General features: G+C 34.4%; 2 protein-coding genes across 2 annotated transcripts; both read left to right on the plus strand.

The window, feature by feature from the left end:
- The first annotated feature begins 1,857 nt into the window (after positions 1 to 1,857).
- LOC135646877 (uncharacterized) lies at positions 1,858 to 12,656 on the plus strand. Its single transcript, XM_065165665.1, has 11 exons — positions 1,858 to 2,036; positions 2,161 to 2,244; positions 4,696 to 4,791; positions 4,992 to 5,067; positions 5,141 to 5,236; positions 5,374 to 5,462; positions 5,572 to 5,676; positions 7,879 to 8,016; positions 9,292 to 9,397; positions 11,450 to 11,652; positions 12,330 to 12,656. Exons 1-11 carry the CDS (start codon positions 1,968 to 1,970, stop codon positions 12,396 to 12,398), a joined length of 1,131 nt encoding a protein of 376 aa, XP_065021737.1. The 5' UTR covers positions 1,858 to 1,967; the 3' UTR covers positions 12,399 to 12,656.
- Positions 12,657 to 18,261: 5,605 nt separating this feature from the next.
- LOC103981257 (B3 domain-containing protein Os03g0120900-like) lies at positions 18,262 to 19,041 on the plus strand. Its single transcript, XM_009397918.3, has one exon. The coding sequence runs from the start codon at positions 18,262 to 18,264 to the stop codon at positions 19,039 to 19,041; it is 780 nt and encodes a 259-aa protein (XP_009396193.2).
- Positions 19,042 to 23,581: the final 4,540 nt, after the last annotated feature.

Here is a 23,581-nt window from a genome sequence, read left to right on the forward strand (position 1 = left end):
CATATACAAATCGATATCGAATTATTTGAGTTAGCAATTCCCCTTACTTTTACGAGCATCGCATAACTCTTTCAATAATTAAACAATCGATCCTTCTTTGCACACTCTCATCCTTCACCAAGTGCCCCCACTTGCCTTGAGCACCGTCAAATTTGATTGTCAACATCGAGTAGTATTTTGAACTCAGCCATCTCAATTTTTGTGCATTATACATTCTTCCCAACGCGCTTGTCCTCGTGATGCCTCTCGTGTAATGAGTTTGTTATTTCTTTGAATATTAATCTCAAATACTTGTTTGTCTGAGCAACTTCTTTTCCTACTTCCTAATACTTGTTTCTCTCTATGGTCACGTGTATTGACTGTCCTCAATGTAGCTCCACTAAATCCTTTACATTTGTATGCTCAATAATTTTAAATATATTTAATTTACTCTGATATCATATGTTATGAATTTAGTTGATTTTATCTAAGTTCATAACACTACAAAGACTTGGTTAACAATAAAATTATCTTATTTTTAACAAAAGTTTGATGGTTTAATTTTCATTTAGATAATTTATGTAAAACTTACGTCGCATACCTAATAAAGTTTCTCCACGATCTAACGTTAAAAAATCTAATAAATTATAAAATTTTAAATAACTTTTAAGAATTTAAAATAAAAAATATTGTAGACTAGAAATATATTCATCTTATCACCCTTGTCAATCATAATAGGTTATGATCTTTATAAGTTATGTTGATGTGCCACATCTAACTGATACCTCAGCGCGTTTTCTGATAGATTGATTGAAACTTATATGTCAAATCTCAGATTATAAATAATTATAATTTTAAGATCTAAATAAACAATAACAATATTATCTATGTAACATAATGATTAAGCCCTTTTAAGTCATTCGTGAATAGTTGAAAGTTTCTACTATATGCTTTAGATCACTCATAAAAATAATATATATTCCTTGCAAATAATATGAGTTATAAGATGACTCATATACACACACACAATAAACACCGTCCAACTCACAAAGTTCAAACCGATAACTCAATGAGTCATCAAATATTATATACCTCTCAGATCACATCATGCTTTTCATGTGAGATTCCTCCATGTCTTTGAGAATACATCCTGTGTTGATCAACTTGTTCTATTCATGGTTGAGATGTTGTGAGCATTATTATGTTCACATCATGATCGATCCTTATGTCTTTGCTAACTAAAATATGTTTGCCATCAAATTATCAGATCAAAATTTATTTTGTAGAAAGCATAATTAAATTTAAAATTCATCAATTGTTATAAGTTGACCTAAACTGGATTAATTTCAATGATCCCTGATATGCACTGATGATGTTTGTCACCAAAATATCAAGATCAAAATTCAATTTTTAGAAAGCACAACCAATCTAAAAAATTATCAATCATCATGTTGCAAACAAGTTGATGATCAGAAACAAATAATCAAATCAAATTATAAATTTGAAAAGGTTCTAATTTGGATGCAGTGCAGGGCTTCTAACTCAATCCCATAGAGGTCGATGATGATGATAATAATGGCAATTAATTATATATATTTACACTAATACAAGCTTATGGAGACTTTAAGTTTTATTAGGACCATTGAAGAATTTAAAATTATTTAAAAATATTCAAAATATATTTTAATTCAAATAAATTAATATCAATAATGACTGAGACCAATTAATTCAAATTATCAGGTGTAATGGAGGATTTTAATATTTAGAGGAATACATGTGCTATGGAAATAGGCCATCTAAAATATATATACTTAAAAATGCAATAATAATAATAATAATAATGATGTATTATTATTATTATTTGTCGGGAGTCTCTCCCCGGCCGCTTCCCACCCCTTATTTCTTCCTTCGGCTTGGGGATCTGTCTTCTTCTTCTATAGCCCACGAATCTAAACCCTAATTTCTCTCCCCTTTCCCGTGTCTTGGCCATGGATGCTCGCCTTGTTGTCAATCTGAGCCTCTTGATCGTAGCGGCATCCCTCTGCCTGCAAGCTAGGGTATGCGTTTCCCTCCTCCTCTTTCAAATCTCCGATCTTTTTCCATGGGTTTGGTCGTACTTGCTCGAGTAATTGTTGACATTGTGGTAGCATCGCGAAATGGTCTGTGTGTTTGGTTACGCAGGGAGAGAGTAGCGGATTGGTCGTCTTCCTCGATGGATCGTCCCAGAGATATATCAGGAAACATCCACAAGATGCAGCAGGGAAGGTAATCTTGATCTTGTGTTGCTGGTTATGGCTTCATCTTCTCTAGATCGTTGTAATTTTTTGAACTTTTGAGCTCGTGGTTTGGATTTTTCTGGTCCTATTGCTAAACATCGAGACTTATTCGTCAGATCTTGATTCGTAGCCTTCTGGGTTCAAGACATTTGTGTTGGTGACCAGCCATTGTGCAAATAACAACCTGTTAGAAGTCCCTCGTCTGGAAATGAATTGGTAGCTGATCTCGTTTGAAATCAGATGGCATCAGTTGAGGAATTTGTTGTTCCTTAGCTGCGGTTATCTTGAATTAACTGGTGAATCTTCACCCACTCCTTAAGTCTTTACTTTAGCAGCATATACTCTCGAGACTATATACCCTATATCCACAACAAAATATCATGAAGCTAAACTGGGCCCTTTTGCACAATGTTAGACATAACTGGTCAGTTATCACAGATGTAATTAATTATTTTTTCTCCTGCCTTGTGTTAATGAACCAAAGTTTTAAAGCTTGCAGTTACGATTGCTCACCCACATAATTTCCTAGTTACAAGATTTTCTGTATCCCTACTAAAAAATATGGGCTTATATTGTTCAAGGAGCAATTGGAACAAGCAATCTATGATACCATGGCTTCTATGTATGAGTCTGGAGTTTTTCGGTTTCATGGACTTAGTTACTAGATTGAGATGTCTATGATAATACTTGTTGGTAATTATTGATTTGTAACGTTAGTTTTAAGGCATGTTTAGCTATAAGTGGTAGAAGCCAAGTCTTGAGAATTGCAGGAAGTGAAATTAGACATCCATTGTTTAGTTGGTAGAATTTATTGAGAACTTGCTTTAGAATCCTAATACTTGTAGTAGACAAAATTGCATCATGTAGATCATGTAAAATTGGTTCTCGCAACAAACAAATGTTGTTCTAGAGAACAAAAAAATGAAGTGTTACATTCATACAGATAATGAATATGCAGAAAAAATAGAAATTGCTTAGGTTTCAGATAAAAAACTTGAGTCAGCTGACACAAACATTTATCTACCGAAGAAGTGATGACATCACTAATAACCTAATCCGATGTCTTGATAAAAGAAATTTACATTAATTAATGTTAACTACAGACTAAAAGCTTTTAAGAATTCTAGTACAAGGTGACAAGATATCTGGAAATTGGGCAAAAGGAAGAAAAAAATAGAAGAAGAAATCAATATCTACTTCTTTACCTTCCACAGAAGAGGCCATGGAGGGCCAACCGCAAACAGTAGTGGACAGCATGATATTCATTTCTGTCATTGGGTTTGTCAGCTTGTTGACAAGATCTATGAGACCATAGGAGAGCTTGCCTGGTGGAACCTAGTAAGGGAGCATCCGAAAGAGATTAGAACGGGAGGGTAGAGGAGGGTAAGGATTGTACCTGCAAAAGAATTGAGTGTCTTAGACAGGAAGGTGACTTTAACGTTTAAGCCATTTCCCTATGGAAGTGGCTAAAAAAAAACAAATGAATGAACTACCTTTTCTTGTTCTCACTTTTGAGTGCTACGAATTCAACTTTGGTAGCCCTCTTGCTGAAGTCAAAATAAAGTTGCAACTTGAGTTCCTTAGTACCTCTGGCAATTCATTAAACACAAGGATGTGCTACACTTCCTATACTTTCTCACTGCCAAGGCCTACTTTCTTGAAGGTAAATATACCCTAAATTAACAGCAGAGAATGTTTGAATGTGAAGAAACTGTAACTATTCCTTGTTGCTGCCATGAGAACATCAGGTAGGTATCTACCAAAAAGATATGAAAGTGGGTTCATTTTTCCCTCCTCCCTCTATCCCCTTATCTTTTCTGTATAAGGAACATAGACAAAAATTTCTCTCTTGTTGCTAAAGTTTACCTATCTTCTCTAATTGCATTATTATCAAGAATATCATCCGTTTACTTGACTAATCCTAGTTCAGAGAAAATAGAGCTTAATCATGTGGTTTATTTTGTGCTTGAAGACATTAGGATGATGAAGGACTTGAACATCCGTAAGCCAAACTGAGATCTAAAGGAACCAAAGTAGACTAAAATATAACTGTTTTACAGAATGCTTGCAGTTTCATTTAGTTAAGTGCTAGTATTTTCTATAATTATCTCCATTTTTAATTCAATGAGGAAGAAAAAAAATTGTTCTGTGCTTGCAAATGTTCATAGTAGTATTTATGATATGTTTCACCTAGATGAAACATGTCAATATCTTTTCTTTTATCATGTGACCTTCTGGCGTGGTAATGAATCTTGATCATTTGTTTACGGTGAAGTTTATTTTGACTATGTTTAGTCGTGTTTGTAAATCTAGATGGATCTTCCTCTCGTCATTATATGATACTTCAGCACTTCAAAAATTATGGGTAGTTTGTGCTTTGTTTGTAATTTCTTCTAATACCTTAAATGACATGATTGTGGAACTTTTTTTATTGTCACAGCTGAACTCAATGTCTTCGTTTGAAGTTGCTGCAACCATGTCAGTCTTACTTGGTTTTGCACCACCTTCCTCGCTTCCAGCTGATTCTTCATGTAAGGTACACTTCATAGGAACCATTTTCTCTCTTAGATCTATCCCCTTTTAGGGAAGTGTAGTAATAAGTTGTACTGGTAGCGGACAAATCCTAATTAGTTCAATGCGTAGGGATGAACTCCTACTCCTATGCTGTTTTCCCATCATATATACTGTCAGTCTATCACTAATCAAGGCTGACACTGGGTGATGTTTCATTGGCAGCTAAATAAGGTTCTACTTCCCAATCCCTTTGACAGACCACATGCTCTTTTCATGCTGGAAATTAGTGGAATTGAGCGTCAGTATATTTGTCTTTGTGAATCTTCAAAGCAATGTTTGTGATGAGGCTTATACAGTTCTGTTTCTTGCAGAACCACTGCTCTCTGCTGAGAATCTAAAAAGCCAAACCAGTAATGTTTTCAGCAGTAGGATTTCTGGTTCAAGCAAGGCAAAACTAGAACTTCCAGGTGTTTGAATTTTGTCTGATGTAGTTCTCCTTTAAAGATATGCACAACCATGATCACCTTTTATGACTTATCTTTCATGTGTCACATCTTTTCAAAAGTGATGAGTTCCAGTACATTAAATTTACAAGTTTCTTTAGGTGAAGATCAAGTTTCTGTTGTTCCCTTGGATGACCCTTTGGATCTTGATTGTGATGCTGCTTGTCTTGATAAGGAGCTAAAAGATCTTGTAAGTTTAGTTCTTTGCTTGGCAGTTTATTAGCTGTTGAAGGTTACTAGCACCTGTGAATATATTAGTATCTTTTATTAGCATACTGTGAAAGATCACTTTTATGCAGGCAAATTGGATGGGAGGATCATATGTTGGCACCATAAAATCACAAGATGGGAAACTGACTGTTCCATTAGCCACTGGTAGCACTTTGAATCTGCATGTTGTAAAGGTTCAGCTCTCACCAGCATCCTCCAGCGTTACCATGCTGTTCGTTTTAGCAGGATATATATTGCTTTGGAAACCAAAAAGTAGTGTTAATTTATAATTGAATGTTTTGGTTATGCACTTCTTTTCAAAAAAACTCGAGATTTTTGTTTAGTGGTATCATGTAGAAGTCATCTACCATGATAGGATTCCAAAATATTTTCCAGTACCACATATTTCACATATTTGAATGCTAGCCAAGTGCGCATAGGGCTAATAATGGGTTGAACCTGACCTAAGCCAATCCTCAAGCATCCAGCTTAGCTTTGTTCAACTTGACTCAAGCATGACCCTGCTTGGCTCAGGTCCTATGTTTGTACAAATAAGTTCATCAATAAGTACTGTGCGGTGGCTTTTATCACCCCCTCCATAGGCTGTTGTGGGTTAGGTCCATTGCACTCCCATTAGCCCCATCTCCTACTACAGCAGGCCCTCAAAGCTGCTATCACACATTGATAGAAGTCATTACCTCATCTCTCTTCTTTTTCATCTTCTTTCTCAACTCCTCTTCCTCACCTTCATCACTCTGTTGGATCTCTCTGTTTTTTTTTTGGTTTGACTCCAGTGATTATGCTGATATTTTTCCTGCCCTTCCCCTGTACAAGTTTGATGATGGAGGCAGAAGAGGCACCATTTAGAGCCACTTTCTCATGAAAGCTTGTTTGCAAAAGCCAAGAGGTTGGAAGGGTGGAGGGTGAAGGTGGCCTTATTGAAGCACATGATTTAGCCTTTGCATGGCCTGACTTGACTGACTATGCCTCTAGGAGAGTTGGTTGTACCTTTCTGTCACCTAGCTTGACAGCATTTGTTTGCTGGTCCTTAATTCAATCAACTCCTTGTCCTCTTCGACACGTCCCTTACTGAGAAGTGTGACCTAGTCATCATCTTAATTCCCTTTACTCATTAGAAGTCACCCGGGGTCCAGCTTTCTTACAGGCTGACTTAATGGGTCTGATCTGGCTAAGGATCATTAACAGCCCTACTTGCCCTGTTCAATATTAGTCCATATATCTATTGGTGCAGACATATGTTTGTTTATGCATGGTTGTAAGGATTGCATGCCTATCATCCCCTAGGGAAATTTTCATATAATCCAAAATTTAATATTTTTTGCTGAAATATTTTTTGCATTGGTTAGAGTTTAACTTTTTCAGTTACAGACGTATTGGATAATTCATATCATATTATTTGGCTTAGTCACTATCTAAATTTGTCTGAATGAATCAACTTATTACTACTGAAAGCAAGATTAGTCAAACTCTGGATTAGTGCATTTTATGCAGGGGAGAGCCGAATGTAAATTCTACTTTATGGCTTGGTTGTCGTTGTTGTTGTTGTAAGCAGGGCAGAGCGAATTTCTCGCATGGGCAGGACTTTGGGGAATATAAGAAGTTAAAATTTATCTCTTACTTCTCAATTAAAGAAAGCATTCTGACAAAAGTGATAATCATTCTGACAAAACATCAATACAAAAGAATCATTTTGGAAAATTTTCTTTCTTTCTGAAGTTAGCTGAACGGTTAGTTATTGGCTATATTTCTAACCTCACATTCTAGATGGTTACGTAACTGGTATCTGTCTGAGTAGCAACTTAAGAATGGGTTTAGAATGGAATCAAACATATCAAATAACCAGTTTTTTCAATGGAGACATGAAAACAAATAGACTTGGTTTGGAACAATGGGAATGTTTCATAAATAAATTTAAAGCTCTGTACCTTACAACTTGTCAACATAATATCATGCATTAGCAAAGGTAGAGTTGGAAGTTTTATGCTTGCCTTTTCCTTAAATCCTGGCTTGCTTTTCTGCAGCAGTTGTTGGTCACATGCCTTGTACAAGTTAGTAAAAGTCCTCAGACCTAATAGTATTCAGAAAGAAACCTGTTATCAAGAAGCTTGGTTTGTGTTAGGGCCACAGAGAACTGAAAGTTACAAGATGCTTGGTATGTAATAATCCACTCAAGTATCCGTTGCTAACTCATAAATATGCCATCCCTGTGAGTGAAGTTTTTTAGTGAGAGAATGGCTTTAAATGATAGGTAGTTTCAAGCATTATCTGTTCCATCTATTTAATGGCACATGCACTTATGTTGGCATCTGTTTTTCTTTCACATATAAGTATGTTCCTTCTTGATACTTGACAATTGTTGTGCACATGCTTTGCAGAAAGCGGACCTTCAATTTGCATCTGGTATTGTTTCTTTGATTAGAAATGTTAAAAAGACAGTGGAGTTTCATGAAGACTTGTCAGAAAGTAACATTAAACTTTCAGAAATTATGACAGGCCGTTTCACAGGCATTGAGGTGATTTTTTTATTGTCTCTCTATAATTTCTTATCCTGAGCAATACTCATCTTGGTGACTGTTTCAAGTGTTCTGATTGTTTCTTGTTGGTGAGTTATTACAAAAGAAGCTCATTGCCTGCAAATTTACATGATAACAAAGTATTTTCTTCAGCTAATGAGATTATGTTTAGCTGAGCTATATTTACATACATGATGCTCTCATGTCTTATGCTTGTGCAATTATATAATAGAGGCAAATGTACTGTAACTATTTGACTTATTGCTTGACATAAAATATTACACTCTTTAGAAATATTTTCCAAGTATTTTCTTCAGTTAATGCAATTCTGTTTGGCTGTGAGCTATATTTACATACACAATGTGCTCACATCATGTACTTGTGCATTTAATAAGGGAGGCAAATGTACTGTAACTATTTGACCTATTGCTTGGCATAGAAGACTACACTTTTTGGAAAGATAGTCGAGAAGCCATGACATTCATTTGAGAATCCTCCATGTATCAGTCCAACGCAAAGATCCGGGCATATGGTGATATGCACTGTTCGTTGAAATTATGGTTATGGAGTTGCACCTAAATTACTTCAACATTTCCTAACAGAAGTTTAGCATGGCATTCATTTTCTGCTGTTTTGCTTGATATTAGGAATTTGTCTCGGAAATTTGAATTCCATTATTGATGTATTTATTTCAGATTTCCAGACAATTATTTCTTATGACCTTAGCGAGTCCGGGGAAACTAACTAGTTTTTTGTTTCTTCTGGGACTTCCCTGTGATCCTAAAACATGTCTTTGAATGATACTTTTAAGAATTATGATGTCATATGAGTAGTAGGATTTGTTTCCCAATAAATGACTACATAAGCATCTTTTAAAGTGTGCTGAGGTAAGTTTGTGTTGGTTTCCTCGAACTTATGTAAAGCCTTTTGTAATTAGATATACTGTAACATAGGTGTTTCCTTAATGTTTCAAGAGAGTTTGTAAAAAAAAAATGGTTTAAAATAATTAATTTTATGATATTCCTGCTTTTTGTTAAGCTACGGTTAGTTGTTCCTAGATATCTTTAATTTTTAGCACAAAATGTTAAAATATAATGGTGTATTATATAATCTAGCAGCATCACTACTCTTTTTACTTATTCCACTCAGTAAGAAATGCTTGGTTCCATCATTGGCCATAACTATATCAGAGTTCTATGAAACTTGTAACCGTAGTCACTGATTGTTTTGTTTTATATATATGTATTCTTGAGTAACTTCATGATAATAATACAGGCTCTTATAGCGGAATATGGTTGGGGGGACATTTCTCATCAGGGGGCAGAGCTGCTTCAGACCATACTTCTGAAGTTGTCTGATATGTTACAAGTATCTTACAGAGGTTAGTGGTGATTGTTTCCTAGCCTAATCAAATTACTTTTGTGCCTTATTTTTATCTTCTTGTCAATGTAATAAAGAATTAACATATGTCTTGCAACTTTCTGGGAGGTAGCAATTCATGAATTTAACTGAAAGATGACTAAAATACCTGGTTTAATTTCTCTGTAATGGTGACTAGAGGATTTATTGGACACCTTTCTGTTAAATGGGGTTACAAATGTATTTTGAAAATTGGTTCAAGTGCTAGCACAATTATGAGCTAGTAATGGCTTTTGACTCTTCCTGGATAAGCCTAAGCTTCCTGCCAGAGTCTGCTTAAATATGAAATATGGGGCCAACATATCTGATCATCATGACATTGGCCTTATATTGCATCTCAATTGTATAATATTTTTAACTGATCTACATGACACTAGTAAGTATGTGATAAGATATTCAAAATTTTTGACATATGATTATTGTCCATTTTCAGATGAATATTTCAACAATCAGTGTGGAATCTTTAATTGAATTTTAGAATTATATATATAAATTAATTCACTCTAAATTATTTATAACTTTTTTATTGTCATCCTGTTATTGCATGTTGTTTGTTATCTTTGTTATATATTGTTACTAATTTTAATGTTTTTCTACCTTTTGATGGTTTACACAAATAAACTTCTCATGCATGTTCTGAACATGTGAAAATGTTTGTTATTTTTTCTTTTTCTCATTGCTTGTGCTAGTTTTCTCTGAGCTATTAAATTGCCAAATATCTTCTGTTTTTTCTGAGTATTATATTCGTTTTGAACTTATTTAATTTTTATGTTTACCTTGTCTGATCTTATCATGAATGTCAGTCATAACTGCCCCTTCTAGCACATCCAAGGTCACAGCAACCAAATTATTTGGGATTCCAAAACTGACTGTATCACCCAATATGATTTGGTTTCTACCGGTTCGATAGGAGATCAGCATGCTAACTGGGTGATTTTGCCCAGTTTAATCAGGGATATGCTGTTGGGTGGTAAAAAGACTGGTACCAAAGGCTTATCATTCTTTTTGGTATCTTTTTGTTTTATCTATGACAGTTATCAATCTCTTTTTCCTCTGTCTCTCCTCTCCCCCCACCCCCACCAATTTGTCTCTCAATCTCCCCGACTTTTCTCTTCCTTGCTCTTTCCCTTCTCTGCCTCTTCCCAACTGACACTATCGCCAAATCATCATTGTCGTCGTCATCTCCTCCACTTTGCCACCATCACTTCCTTTCCCCGGTAGACATCGTAACCTCTTCCGCCTGTTTCTACTCTCTCTTCTTCTTCCTCCCCCCTAGTCAAACCCATATCAGTCGGCACGAGAGCATACATTGTGTTGGTATGCCAACCACTAGTACCATCCTGGTCTTCCCAAGGATTGGTATGGATTTCATACCAAAACTTTAAACCTAGGGCACATGTAAGCGGTGCAGGTATGGAACCAAACCTTATGGGCTCATGCATTTTGCTTTTTGTCGTCTCATGCCAGTTGCACGGCAGTGTTTGTTATGATGGCCTAATTCTATATTTGATTTCCAAAAATGCAGAGAAAATGCCATGTTCCAAATTTTACTATTGTGTGAAGCTTACTTCTCTTTCATTGTGTTACTAAATACTGAATGGAAATAGAAAAGAAGTAGCTCCAAATAAAGCTTTACAATAGTTTAAGATTAAGCAGTTTTTAATGGAAAGGTTTTTATATATGAAAATATGAAGACGAGAAAAGATGATATGAATGTTCACAATGATATTGGTTTTTCATATCTGCAGCATTAAAAATGGTTTTGGGTTTTCATTTCTAGGATATATATTAGTGACTGAAACTAGTATTTAATTTGTGCAAGTTTTCTTATGGTTTTTTCTTACTCCTCTTATTATAGTTTAAAATTTTCATTGCAAGGCTAAATATTTAGTTACCTAGCAACAATATAAGAAAACTAATAACTAAATCTAATTGGTCTAATTGTTGAATTGTTTTACTTCATTCTTGATTAATTTTTGTGAGTGTTCTTGATGTTTTTGTTTTAATCTTACAGGGAAGATTGTTGGAGTTGTCATATTAACCAATGAGCCTTCTTCAGAGTCAGGAATGTTGGTAGATGTGACATATACAGCACAAATTTCAAGATTGTTAGAAGAAGAGAGCTCATCTACTTCATCTGACTCGGAGGTGCTGCTGGTTAGGCGGAGTTTGGCTTGGATAACTGGAGTTATCCTTCTTATATCAACTCTCATTGGGGTGAGGAGAATCAGTTATATACATTTATGAAATTCGTAGTTCTCACTGCATTATGTGGTTCATGCATACATAAATACACATTACGAAAAACAAATAGGTTTTCTGCAAGTATTAGGGAGCTATCCTTTTCTAGCAACCATATTTATATAAGCATGCATCTTTACATGATAAGTACTTGATATTAATACATATCTGTCACATCAAAATTCATGTTTTGTATATTTGTTGAACTAACACGAAAAGAATGCCATAAAAAAACATTCATTTACAAAACTGTTATAAACTACTATAGTTAATGATCAAGATAATTGACCTAATCCAAATCTTGTCAAATTGGTAGATGTAAAATTTCTGTTTGTTTTTCAGTCTTTCACTTCGGAGCATCTAAGACATCATAAATCATGTTCAGTGAAACTGATATTTGATGTAGGGTGTTCCCTACTACTATGAGGTTATTGAATGAAGGTCGAGTCCTCTAGACTATATTCTTACAACTCTCTCTATGTTTTGTGTCTACTGCTCCCATACAAGTGGGTAATTATGGCAATAGTGCTTAGATCAGTATTCATGCCTACATCATCAAATAGAAATGGCACCCCTCCTCACCCAACATCCAGTGACAAAGTCTGTTGTTTTATGTAAAATCTGCATTCTGATGGTGTGGCTTTGTCGTACAGGTTTACTTGCTACTCAATATGCCACTTACAAGGGACACCCTTCTTTACTCCAATGTCAAGCTAGATTGATCTCAAAGGTATCAATGCATCTCTTTTGAAGTTGCCGTTTAAGAGGTTTGGACAATGTTATCAGATGAGTTTTTCCTGGGCACGCCCTTAGCGATTGTCATATGGAATAAATATTTTCCTGGTTGTAAGTGCCACATGCCACTCTAATTTTACAGTGTACTATCCACCTTATTCATTCACGAGTCATATGCAGAGCAAGTACTTGTGGGAGGATGATACTGCAAATAATAATAATAATATGTTTGGACCGTATTATCATGTAAGTTTTCCCCTGTCATGCTCTTGGCAGCAGCTATACTGAATAATAATTTCTGGTTGTACATGTCACTCTCATTTTGTCAGATAAATGTACCATGGAAAAACATCTCTCATGGATAATATGATTTGTTATTGTTTGCATAAGGTTTACATTTATTATTTTCTGCTTGAAATATTGTTTAACCTTGGCGATCACTTTGGAATTGTGTTGCATTTTGCAAGCGATGGATACCAACATTATCTGGAGCTGTCTTTCATGTACAATCTCATGATTCTGCTACTACTATTATCATTCTCTTTTCAACTTCGAGATTATTGAAAGTATGCAATGAATCAAATTTAACAGTCAAGCATCCACGGGACTGTCAATCCTTCAATTAGCCATAATTTAAATTGAAAAGTGTGAACAATGTATGAACACATTCGATAAAGACCCAGTGATATTATACCTTCATTTATTTTTTCATCTTTTGACTTGTTACATCTTCAGTCGTTTGGTAGTCCGTCAAACTTTGATGCTCCAAAGTTATTTCAAATCACCGATTATTCTTATTCTTATTCTGATATTACTTCAAATCACCAATTATTCTTACGCTGATATGGGATTGGGCGACTTGTGTTTGATTTTGTTGATGTGTATGAATCCTTTTGATGCAGGAAAATGACTTCCTTATAAAATTTGAAATTTCAATATTGCTCATTGCTTGCTTCATCGTTACGTATCAGTCACGTAAATATTCTATTTCTACGAGGAAAATGACTTCCTCATATAATTTGATCCTATGTAGGAAAATGACTTCCTCATATAATTAGAAGTTCCAAGATTACTTATTGCTTGTTCTCTTGCATAGAATCCTTTTGACGAAGGAAATTCACTTTCTCATTACGTATCGGTCCCATAAATATTCTATGTCTACGAGGGAAATGACTTCCTCATAGAATTTGAAGTTCCAAGATTACTTATTACTTGCTCTCTTGCATAGAATCCTTTTGATGAAGAAAAATGACTTACTTATTATGTATCAGTCCCATAAATGTTAAAATGTCCTGTCTACTAGGAAAATAACTTCTTTATAGAATTTGAAGTTCCAAGATTACTCATTGCTTGCTCTCTTATATAGAATCCTTTTGATGAAGGAAATTGACTTTCTCATTACATATCGGTCCCATAAATATCTTATGTCTACGAGGAAAATGACTTCCTCATAGAATTTGAAGTTCCTAGATTGCTCATTACTTGCTCTTTTGCTTAGAATCTTTTTTATGAACGAAAATGACTTCCTTATTACGTATCAGTCTCAATGTCCTATGTCTATAATTTTCCTCATAGAATTTGAAGTTTCAAGATTACTGCTTGCTCTCTTGCATAGAATCCTTTTGATGAAGGAAATTGACTTCATCATTACGTATCGATCCCATAAATATCCTATGTCTATGAGAGAAATAATTTTCTCATAGAATTTGAAGTTTCAAGATTGCTCGTTACTTGCTCTCTTGCATAGAATCTTTTTGATGAAGGAAAATGACTTATTACATATCAGTCCCATAAATGTCCTATGTCTATGAGGAAAATGACTTCCTCATAGAATTTGAAGTTCCAAGATTGCTCATTGCTTACTCTTTTCTCTTTTCATCATCTTCAGTATGTTTGTATCATCTTTTCTTTCTAATATCTTGCTTTTAGAAAATGAAGTAGAAAAGCTATCTTTGATAAAATCAATTACCATTCTTGAGAATAAGCTAAGCATTATCTTTACTCTTTTAAGAGTCTTTTATAGTTTCCAAAGCTCCACTAGAGAATTGGATTGTTCTAGTTACATCCATTCTTCAAAAGTTAAGAGACTATGGTTATTTGACTTCATCGGCTTCTTAAGAATTGAACAATATACATCAAACTAGTTAGCTTATTTTTTACTCATACTTCTGGAATACTTGAAATGTTGTACTACTTGTATTGAGTTGGTTACTGAAATTCACATCCTCTCATTGAACTTCTAAGATGCTAGAAGTGTTGTTCTAAAAGATTAAAATTTTACGTCATCTAAAAGTGTTTTCCTAGAAGTACTGTCCTGGAAGAGTAAGTTTTTAATAGATCGGTCATCTCTTTAGGATGTATTAATTTTTTTATATTTTTTACTGTCCACTTCTCAGAGTGGAAAATGGTATCATAGCATGTTACCTACTCTCTTTTTTAGTCAATCACCATTGCATCAATTTGAAGTCTCACATTTTCGACTATCTTATGAGCCCTTCGACATAATTCTTGTCGATACAATCCTTGTGAAGCTCTCTAGCAACTGCCCTTCTATCTTATCTTGATATTTAGAGTTTATCATTTCATTCTCCATCGTCTCTCAACCGCTTTTTGCACCTTTCATATTAAAGAGCATAGGATTGATGATTATTTAAGAGTCCCACGTTCGTAGTATCATAGAGTTCTTTAATACCGACAGCTCTGTCTCATGTCCATTTTCTTTCCTTTGTGATCAAAAGATATCTACTATGATATAATAGTACTTTCTTTGAATTCATCTTCATTTTGATTTTGATTTATGCATTATTTTAGTTAATCAAGTCTCTCTGGACTCATCATCGCTTTTGTGGTCCTACTAGGTTCGGATGTTTCAAGTATTTGTTAATTTGTTTGTTCCACTCTAATACTCTAGACAAAACCAGGACTGCTATTCAAGATGCGTGAGAAGGCAATGTCACACGGAGTGGCTAGTTTGCTCATCCATTTCGGTGCACAAAACCTGCACCCAGAATGTAACTTAGCTTCGACTTAGTGTCATGAAAGCATCGCATTCATGCAACCTTACTAGGGTGCAGCAGGGGAACAGAGATGCTTTCACAGTTCAAAACTGTACATGTTTTCCGGGTTGCAGTAATGCTCACAGGCAGGAACTACATATGCTCACCAAACTGGTTTTTCCTGTGGTCCATCTCTCTTCCTTCTTGTTATCTAATGCTTGATCTTGAACAAACAGTGATTAGGTGACATGAACTCTGCATGATGCTTTTTGACAACATGTACAGGATATACTTATATATTGTCACAGTCAACAAAGGTCCCCAAGTCTCCTCCATGGCTTGAAGACACACAAGAAAGGCCAGTCAAGGAACAAATATGGTGGTCCAAGTAACATCTAGGAAAGAGGGGCAAATATAGATTTAATTGTCAAGATCCAAGCATGAGTACCAACTGCAATAAACAATGAGAACATTTTCTTTGCTGTCATAATTCATGAAATTAATTAGTTTATGGTACAAAGTCAGAGGTTTGCTTGCCTCTCTGAATGCATCAGAGGTCAGAATATTAGCTTCTTCAGGAATTCCACTACACTTTCAAGCAACATAGAGGTTTTATAAGGTGATCATTTTTTCGATACTAGTCTATGTTTTCAAGTATAAGGAGTCTTTGGAAATCAGTAGTATGATATATGCCAAGATACTGAATGAGAAGCGAAATCTCTCTACATTTCTCTCATCAGTGTTCTTAGTATGATATATGCCATCAGTTAACTGCAGCAGCACTTCTTTGAACACTGCTTCCCTTAGAAAGAAGAAGAAAAGAAACTACTTGTGCAGAGCATTTGAACAAAAAGACCACTGCATTGACCATGTAATGGTTCATACAAGTTGGGGATCGAACATAAAGATTGTCTAATGATCCATAGAACTATCAATGCCGGATCATATAACTCATATTTCATATAAATGGCATTCATAGAACATAAAGCTTGTGTAATGGTTTAATGCTGAATTCTGTCTCCTAAACAGCAGGAATGGGTCATTAGGCTGTGTTGATCCAATCCAACATTATCTAAACAACAACAATGATTCATGAGAGCAAAGTGCAAGAGGAGATGAATAGTTCAACCAAAAAGTTGTGGAGGAGTTGGATATGAAGGTGGTGCTCACTTGCCTCACCTCAAAGTCAAAGACCACTTAAAATACTTGTCTTAAACTAATGAAACAATCCCAGTCTCTGATAGAAACCCTAATCCAACGTCAGTCTCCTTCATGCTGGTGACATCATTTATCTCATTACAATACATACTTTTCTCCACCCACTTGGTTGCAGCACCATTAATGGTTGTGTTCTTCATCTCTGATTCGTTATGCAAACTTGGTTTTAGGGTTCTTAAACAACTCTACTTGTTATTTAATTGTGAGGCCTACTTCTCGTTCGACCTACTCAATAAATTGTTGGTGGAGGGGGTGCAGATTCATTCACTGTCCTCATAAGAAGGGAAGATGACTTCCATTGTACACATTATCCCAGCTGTGAAGGTTGATTACCTTCTTGTGCTGCTCTATGGACAATTATGACATTGATAGTTAATGCAAATGCATGCATGAGGCATAACGTGCATGCTTCTTCAGCCTCTTCAATAGCAAGCATATACAAGTTCTACTTGCAATTAGGACCACGGTTTGGTTTAGTGTGATGGATACAGCTTCCTACTCTCTCTCTCTCTCTCTCTCTCTCTCTCTCTCTCTGTGTATATATATATATATATAATATGATGGGTGTTGCAATATACAAACATATTGAATAGTTCGAACTTTTGGGATTATTAGTATTCCAATTAAAACTGAATTGATAGTTTGCACTTTGCTTCAGTTTGACAGGTCAGTAAGACAATTAGGGTTGACCAATTCCTCATCTTTCGTTCCCATTTTACTTGCAGTATGATCATTCTGATGACAGTTAGTATAGGGTTTGGAATCTCTATATCATATCTCTGTTGCATCATGACATTACTGTTGGCAATTCTTCCAGGATCATGAGTTCTGGTAGCCTTCTTCTTCTCAAAAGTCAAAGGCACCCTTGAAGCCAAAGCTTAGCAAGAAGATTGCCATTGACTTCGTACTAATGTCTTTATCTTTTCCACCCATCCTAACAATCATATCAAATTTGAATGGGATGAACAGTGATGGAGTATTTGCCTTGCGTGCACCACATTGTGATCCAAACAAGTGACATGTAAACAAACAATGATGCATCTCTCTTAATTGTTTGATATTTTTCTACAGTAATAAATGGAGTAGAAAAGTGCCCCAAGTTGCCTTGCCAAGCCAACCTCAAAGCAGTGTGGTTTCTCTTCCTCCAACTGGCTTCTGCAGGGTTATCAGTGTCCTCAGCCTATATACAAACACCCATAGGATGAAGAAGCCAAAGGTTACATGAGACCTAACACAATACTCTTATCTTACTAAAGCTTCAATGTCATACCTCTCCTACTCTTTCCCTACCCTCTCCACTCTCCTTCCTCTTTCCATTTCCTGTGTGTTTATTAGCCAGAAGCTAAATATATCCCTACCTTCTCCAGTGATCTCTGTAGGACATGCAGGATCAGCTTAGCAAGGCAGAGAAACAAACAATAGAACCCATATCCTCCCTCCCTCCCTCTCAATCATCTGTCTATCTATCCATGTTTGTAGGTGCAAGACTCATCCTTTTGTAAGGCAATACAGATATGATGATCTCTATCTCTCCTTCTTCATCTTCTTCTGATTGATACAAGTGAAGCCTTATATCCTCTGAAGAAAGAAAGATTTCCAACCGAGTTGCATCTATATGGAGGTGTTTACAGTACAGATGCCGTTCGCTGCCCCCTCCTCTTCTTCCACCTCGTCGGTGGCTTCCGACTCTGCCGCCCCTGTGGAGCCAGAGCATATGTTCGACAAGGTGGTGACGCCGAGCGATGTCGGCAAGCTGAACCGCCTTGTGATCCCCAAGCAGTACGCGGAGAGGTACTTCCCCCTCGATCCCTTGGCCGCGGACAAGGGCATCCTGCTGTGCTTCGAGGATCGTACCGGAAAGCAGTGGCAGTTCCGCTACTCGTACTGGGGCAGCAGCCAAAGCTACGTCATGACCAAGGGGTGGAGCCGGTTCGTGAAGGACAAGCAGCTCGAATCCGGAGACACGGTCTCCTTCGGTCGTGCTAGTACAGGAGCGTCGGCCAGGCATGGTCGCCTCTTCATTGGATGGCGCCGGCGGGAACAAACCCAATGCCGCCCGCCGCTTCCCCTCCCACAGATCTTCTCTGCTGCCCGGTCGTCGGTACCACAGTGGGGTGGGCTTTTCCCGTTCGCCGTGCCTCCCGTGTACAATATGGCTTCGAACCATGGTCAATACGGAGGAGGCAGGCCGTATTCGCCGCCGCAAGTCAGGGTGCAACCCGGCGGCGGAGTGGCGGGGGCGTCATTACTTCTGGATTCACCGGCGGTGATCCGTGGCACGGCGAAGACAAAGCGAGTCAGGTTGTTCGGAGTCGACCTAGAGTGTTCCGAGAGGGAGGAACGTGGAGACACCCGGCGGGATCTGCAGGTGCTTCTGCTGCCGAAACACTCTGCAATGGAGGAATGGAGCTGCTGAATCCAACATAGTCTGCGCAGGAGATAGGCCGCAGCCAAACATGGACCTCCGCGCACCCTTCATTCGATGAAGATGGAAGGAGATAAAAAGGAAGTACAGCCGAAGGTGCTAAGAGTTTGACAATAAGATTCTGGACTCGAATCTTCGTTCTTTTGCGAAAAAGAATCATATATCCTTTTCTCTCATTCTCGATTTATGATTAGGTTTTAAGATTCTGTCATTCTTTTTTGTTTTCTGTTTCTTTTTGGAGCATAAGAAATGATTCAAAGCATTACTATGAGTTAGAATGAGAGAAAAAGGCTTGATTGTGTATTTCAAACATATATGGAAGATAAAAAAAAGTTGAATTGCTTGTGTCAATGGATGCATCTTAATTCATAGTTGTCTTCAGCAATATATATATATATATATATATATATATATATATATATATATATATATATATATATATATATATATATATATATATATATATATATATATATATATATATATATATATATATATATATATATCCTCCTAATGGCCACCCCAACATATTTCCATCAAAAAGAGTTAGGTTTAAGATAATAAGATTTAGGTTCCTTTGATCTTTCCATGGAAATGAAAGAATGAGAGTTTCTTGTATCAATGATTTTTTTAATTGTTTATGATATCAATGATTTTATTTTATTATTTAAATATAAGAATTTATTTAATACTTTTTTATATTAAATAATTTTATATTAGAAGCTTACTATTAGGAATGAATTCTAAAATTTAAATGTAATTTATGAAAGATTCATATTAAATTAATAAAAAAATAGAAGATATGTGTCACTAACTAACATAACGAATGTATCATATTTGTTATATTTTTGATATCTATACTTTTTTTATGTACGCTTGGCACATTATTATTTTTGTGTTAGCTAATCTTAAGCAATTAGAAAAAAAAAGTGAAAAAAAAATTACTAAAAGAGAATCTTACTGCAACCCATATAAGGAATTGAAGAAAAATTGAGGATTTGGACAAATTCATCATCCTTCGGATTAAATCTTTCTAAGACAAGTATTTTAGCTCATTCGATAGTGATTTCTATCCTTGATTTCATCTTATTTATGGGTAATTTATAGAGTTTTACCTTTTTTAAATTTCTTTAACCTTAATTTGAGTTGTAAACTTGCTAATCTGAAATTTATGAGACTTCTGGTCTATCTATTTTATTTTAACTATAATATATTATGTAGAATTTTAATTTAGGCAAAACTTAATTTTTAAAAAAAATTAGACTCTTATCTCTTTCTTTTTGTATTTTATTTGAACGATTTAGAATGCAAATATCTACCAAAATATTTATTCCTTTTAAGTATTTGAATTCTGCTAAATAGAGAATATATTCTAACCTCTCTATATTAAATTTCTTGTAACTATCCGTAGATAACTCCAATTTATACAAAGCTTATTTTATCTGAAAGTATAATTATATATCTTTCAAAAAAATATCTTACTTGAGTAAATTAGAGTATAATTTATTATCTAAATATCTAGTGTAATATATCTCATATATTTTGCCATAATATTTATTTTTAAATTTATCAATTCTTGCTTCTACCTTTATGAACTTGATTTCAACTAAAAATTTCTCTTTCAAATAAGTTTATGTGGTTGCTTTAAATTCTTGTATCTCTTATTATTAGTTTTTATCGTATCTAAATGGGTTATGCAAAAGTTATGTATTTGCCTCACATTGCTTCACACACACACACACACATATATAAATATATATATATATATATATATATATATATATATATATATATATATATATATATATATATATGTTTGTTTGCTAACTTTTTTTGCTCACAATATACTTTTATATTTCAATGTTTATGAGATAATATAAACCTTTGTCAGAAATAAAAAAGAGTCATGCATAGAGCTTGTGATGCTCTGCTCCAATGAATTGGATGAAGCTCCCAAACATCCGAGACTAATATTTATGATCATTTAGAAATAAATTGATTATGTTATGTTATGATACAATTTCACCCTTATGTTTCTTTAGCATGTTTTCCAAAGTACATAAGCCTTATGTGTTATTGGTACACTATGAAATTGGAATGAAATCCTCTTTAATATTTTCAATCCAAATAAAAACATATAATTTGAACAAAATGTATAATTTCTGTTTAAAAACATAAGAACAAAATGTGTTTATTTCGTACTTTAAATTAGTCTCTTTTATGTGTTTATTTTGTACTGTACAATTCCTTTGGTATTAGAGATCATTTACCCATCCTTGGGAGAAAAAAATAATAGAATGAGAATATAAATTATTAATTATGCTTAAATCTTGGATAAATATAAATTCGATTGATAAGACCTCTTCAATTATAGCCAATATCTTATTATGAATAATTATGATAACTTTCAGAGAAAAAAAAAATTATTTACCTCATATGATATGATTTGATTTTTTTTTTTCGGTCTAGTCATCCCTCAATATCATGAGAAAGAAAAAGGGATGTTTCGGGCCAGAAAGAACTACATTTATTAAAAGAAACTTATGCTTGGTGATAAACCTTTTGGATATATATAAATGAAATGTCAAATGTAACTCTTAAACTTATATTTTGTATTTGTTTTTTGATATACTCATATAATACTTTTTACTCTATTGTTATAAGTGAATCAAAGAAAATATAAAATATGACTATACTCTTGAGTTAATTAGTTGCATCTTGATATTGAGTAGCTTATATATTGCTTTTTGCTCTCTTGTTAAATATGCTTATAATAAAATTATATATATGACTCTTGTATCTATGCCTTGCACCTTGATTCTTAGGTCATATGATATGTCATCTCTTTGTCAAGAATATGTTAGTCACTTATTGTATTTTATAACTTACCTATATAAATTTTTCTGGTTAACTTATCACTCACCCTAATGTTAGGTTTGGGCTAAGACTATAGAATGTTAGAAGATTTTGTTAAGTCTTTAATAGTTTGACACGATGTTATTGTTAAAGTACGCTTTGCTTCTAATGTTATTTCAAACAAATCTGAGTTGATGTGTATTGTAAAAGTTAAAAAAACCTCTCAGTTTTAGAAGTTTAGAATCTTATGTTGAAGTTTTATATTAATTATTATTTTTTTTATTATGTAACTCTTGCTCTTGTAGGTTTATAGGTGATTGTTAATGTTTTTTAAGTTAATCTTGAGTTTTATGAAGTTATCCAGTGATACGTTGAATAACTATAAATTATATAGATGTGAATGAGAATTTAATGCTTTTAACATCCTGAAATTTGATGTCTTGAATTTTAGGTTTGAGATTGTGGATGAATCATAGATTCACATCTGCTTCTTGTTAGCTCTGATGTTGAAGATCTTCATCAAGAGATTTCTCTTATCATTTGTAAATCATTAAAATTTGTATTTTCTAACTTTCAATTCTCCCACCAACCATTAAAGGTTGGAGGAAGCAGAACCTGCACTTTCATATAGGGCGATTGTGCATAAAAATATCTTTTTTATCATTTTTTTTCGATGATATTCCTTTTTAAAATTCTTAAATCACCATCCTCTATTTTTAATATTTAAAAAATGCCCCTTAAAAAAACTATCATTTTTTTTGGCTTAAATAAAAAAAATTCCATTTTATACTATTTTATGGGTTGATTTTTATTCACAACATACTATATAGTATTTTTTTAAAAACACTATACGGTATTTTTAAAACACTACACAGTGTTACCGCATGTGAATAAAAAGCAACACACAAAATACTGTCAACAGTTGACAAAAAATTTTTTGGGATTTGGACGGGAAAACACTATGAACACTTCTTGGGGGATATTTTTGAGAATTTTGAAATAGAAAGTATGGTTTGAGAATTTTAAAAAGGATAATATCATTAAAAAATCGAAAAAAATGATATTTTCTCGGACAATCAACCAAGTCATCTGTTCTTTAGTCAACTTTGGAAGGCAAAACTAATCTGAGTAAAATCTTCCAAGTCGATCTTGAATATTTGATTATGTTTATTGAGTCTTATCCACTTTTTAATTTCAGTAATGTTAATTAAGTCTTCTCTTTTTCCCCTTATATATATATATATATATATATATATAATTTTCTTATTTGTACCGTTAAATCGAACTTCAACATATAATCTCCTATGATCAATCATTTATATGTAAGAATAACATATGGAAAACTATAATTCACATTTAATATTTCAGATATTTGCATAGATCTCACTGAACTGACCGCGACTGAAGAGGCCATGACGTTAAAAAGGGGTGAGAATTTAAGGATTATAAGAAAACAAATATTAAATTTTCTCATACAAAGAATAATTGGACTTGGTTTATATGTAGTAAAATAAAAAGTTCATATATCTGATAGTCGTCAAGTTCCACAAAAACAATATAGCAGGTTTATCTACAAACATCCACATACAATAAAGTTGTGATCATTATCTTATTTGGTCAATGTCATGCATGTGTTAACATATAGTCTGGAATGCAGACCACTAATCAATACGAG

This window comes from Musa acuminata, chromosome BXJ1-4 (assembly GCF_036884655.1).
Source record: "Musa acuminata AAA Group cultivar baxijiao chromosome BXJ1-4, Cavendish_Baxijiao_AAA, whole genome shotgun sequence".
In the NCBI taxonomy this organism is placed as follows: domain Eukaryota; kingdom Viridiplantae; phylum Streptophyta; class Magnoliopsida; order Zingiberales; family Musaceae; genus Musa; species Musa acuminata.

Coding starts and splice junctions, on each gene's coding strand:
- LOC135646877 (XM_065165665.1), top strand. CDS start 1,968: ATGGATGCTCGCCTTGTTGTCAATCTGAGCCTCTTGATCGTAGCGGCA. Junction 4,792..4,991: donor CAGCTGATTCTTCATGTAAG/GTACACTTCATA, acceptor TTTCATTGGCAG/CTAAATAAGGTTCTACTTCC. Junction 5,237..5,373: donor GGCAAAACTAGAACTTCCAG/GTGTTTGAATTT, acceptor AAGTTTCTTTAG/GTGAAGATCAAGTTTCTGTT.
- LOC103981257 (XM_009397918.3), top strand. CDS start 18,262: ATGCCGTTCGCTGCCCCCTCCTCTTCTTCCACCTCGTCGGTGGCTTCC.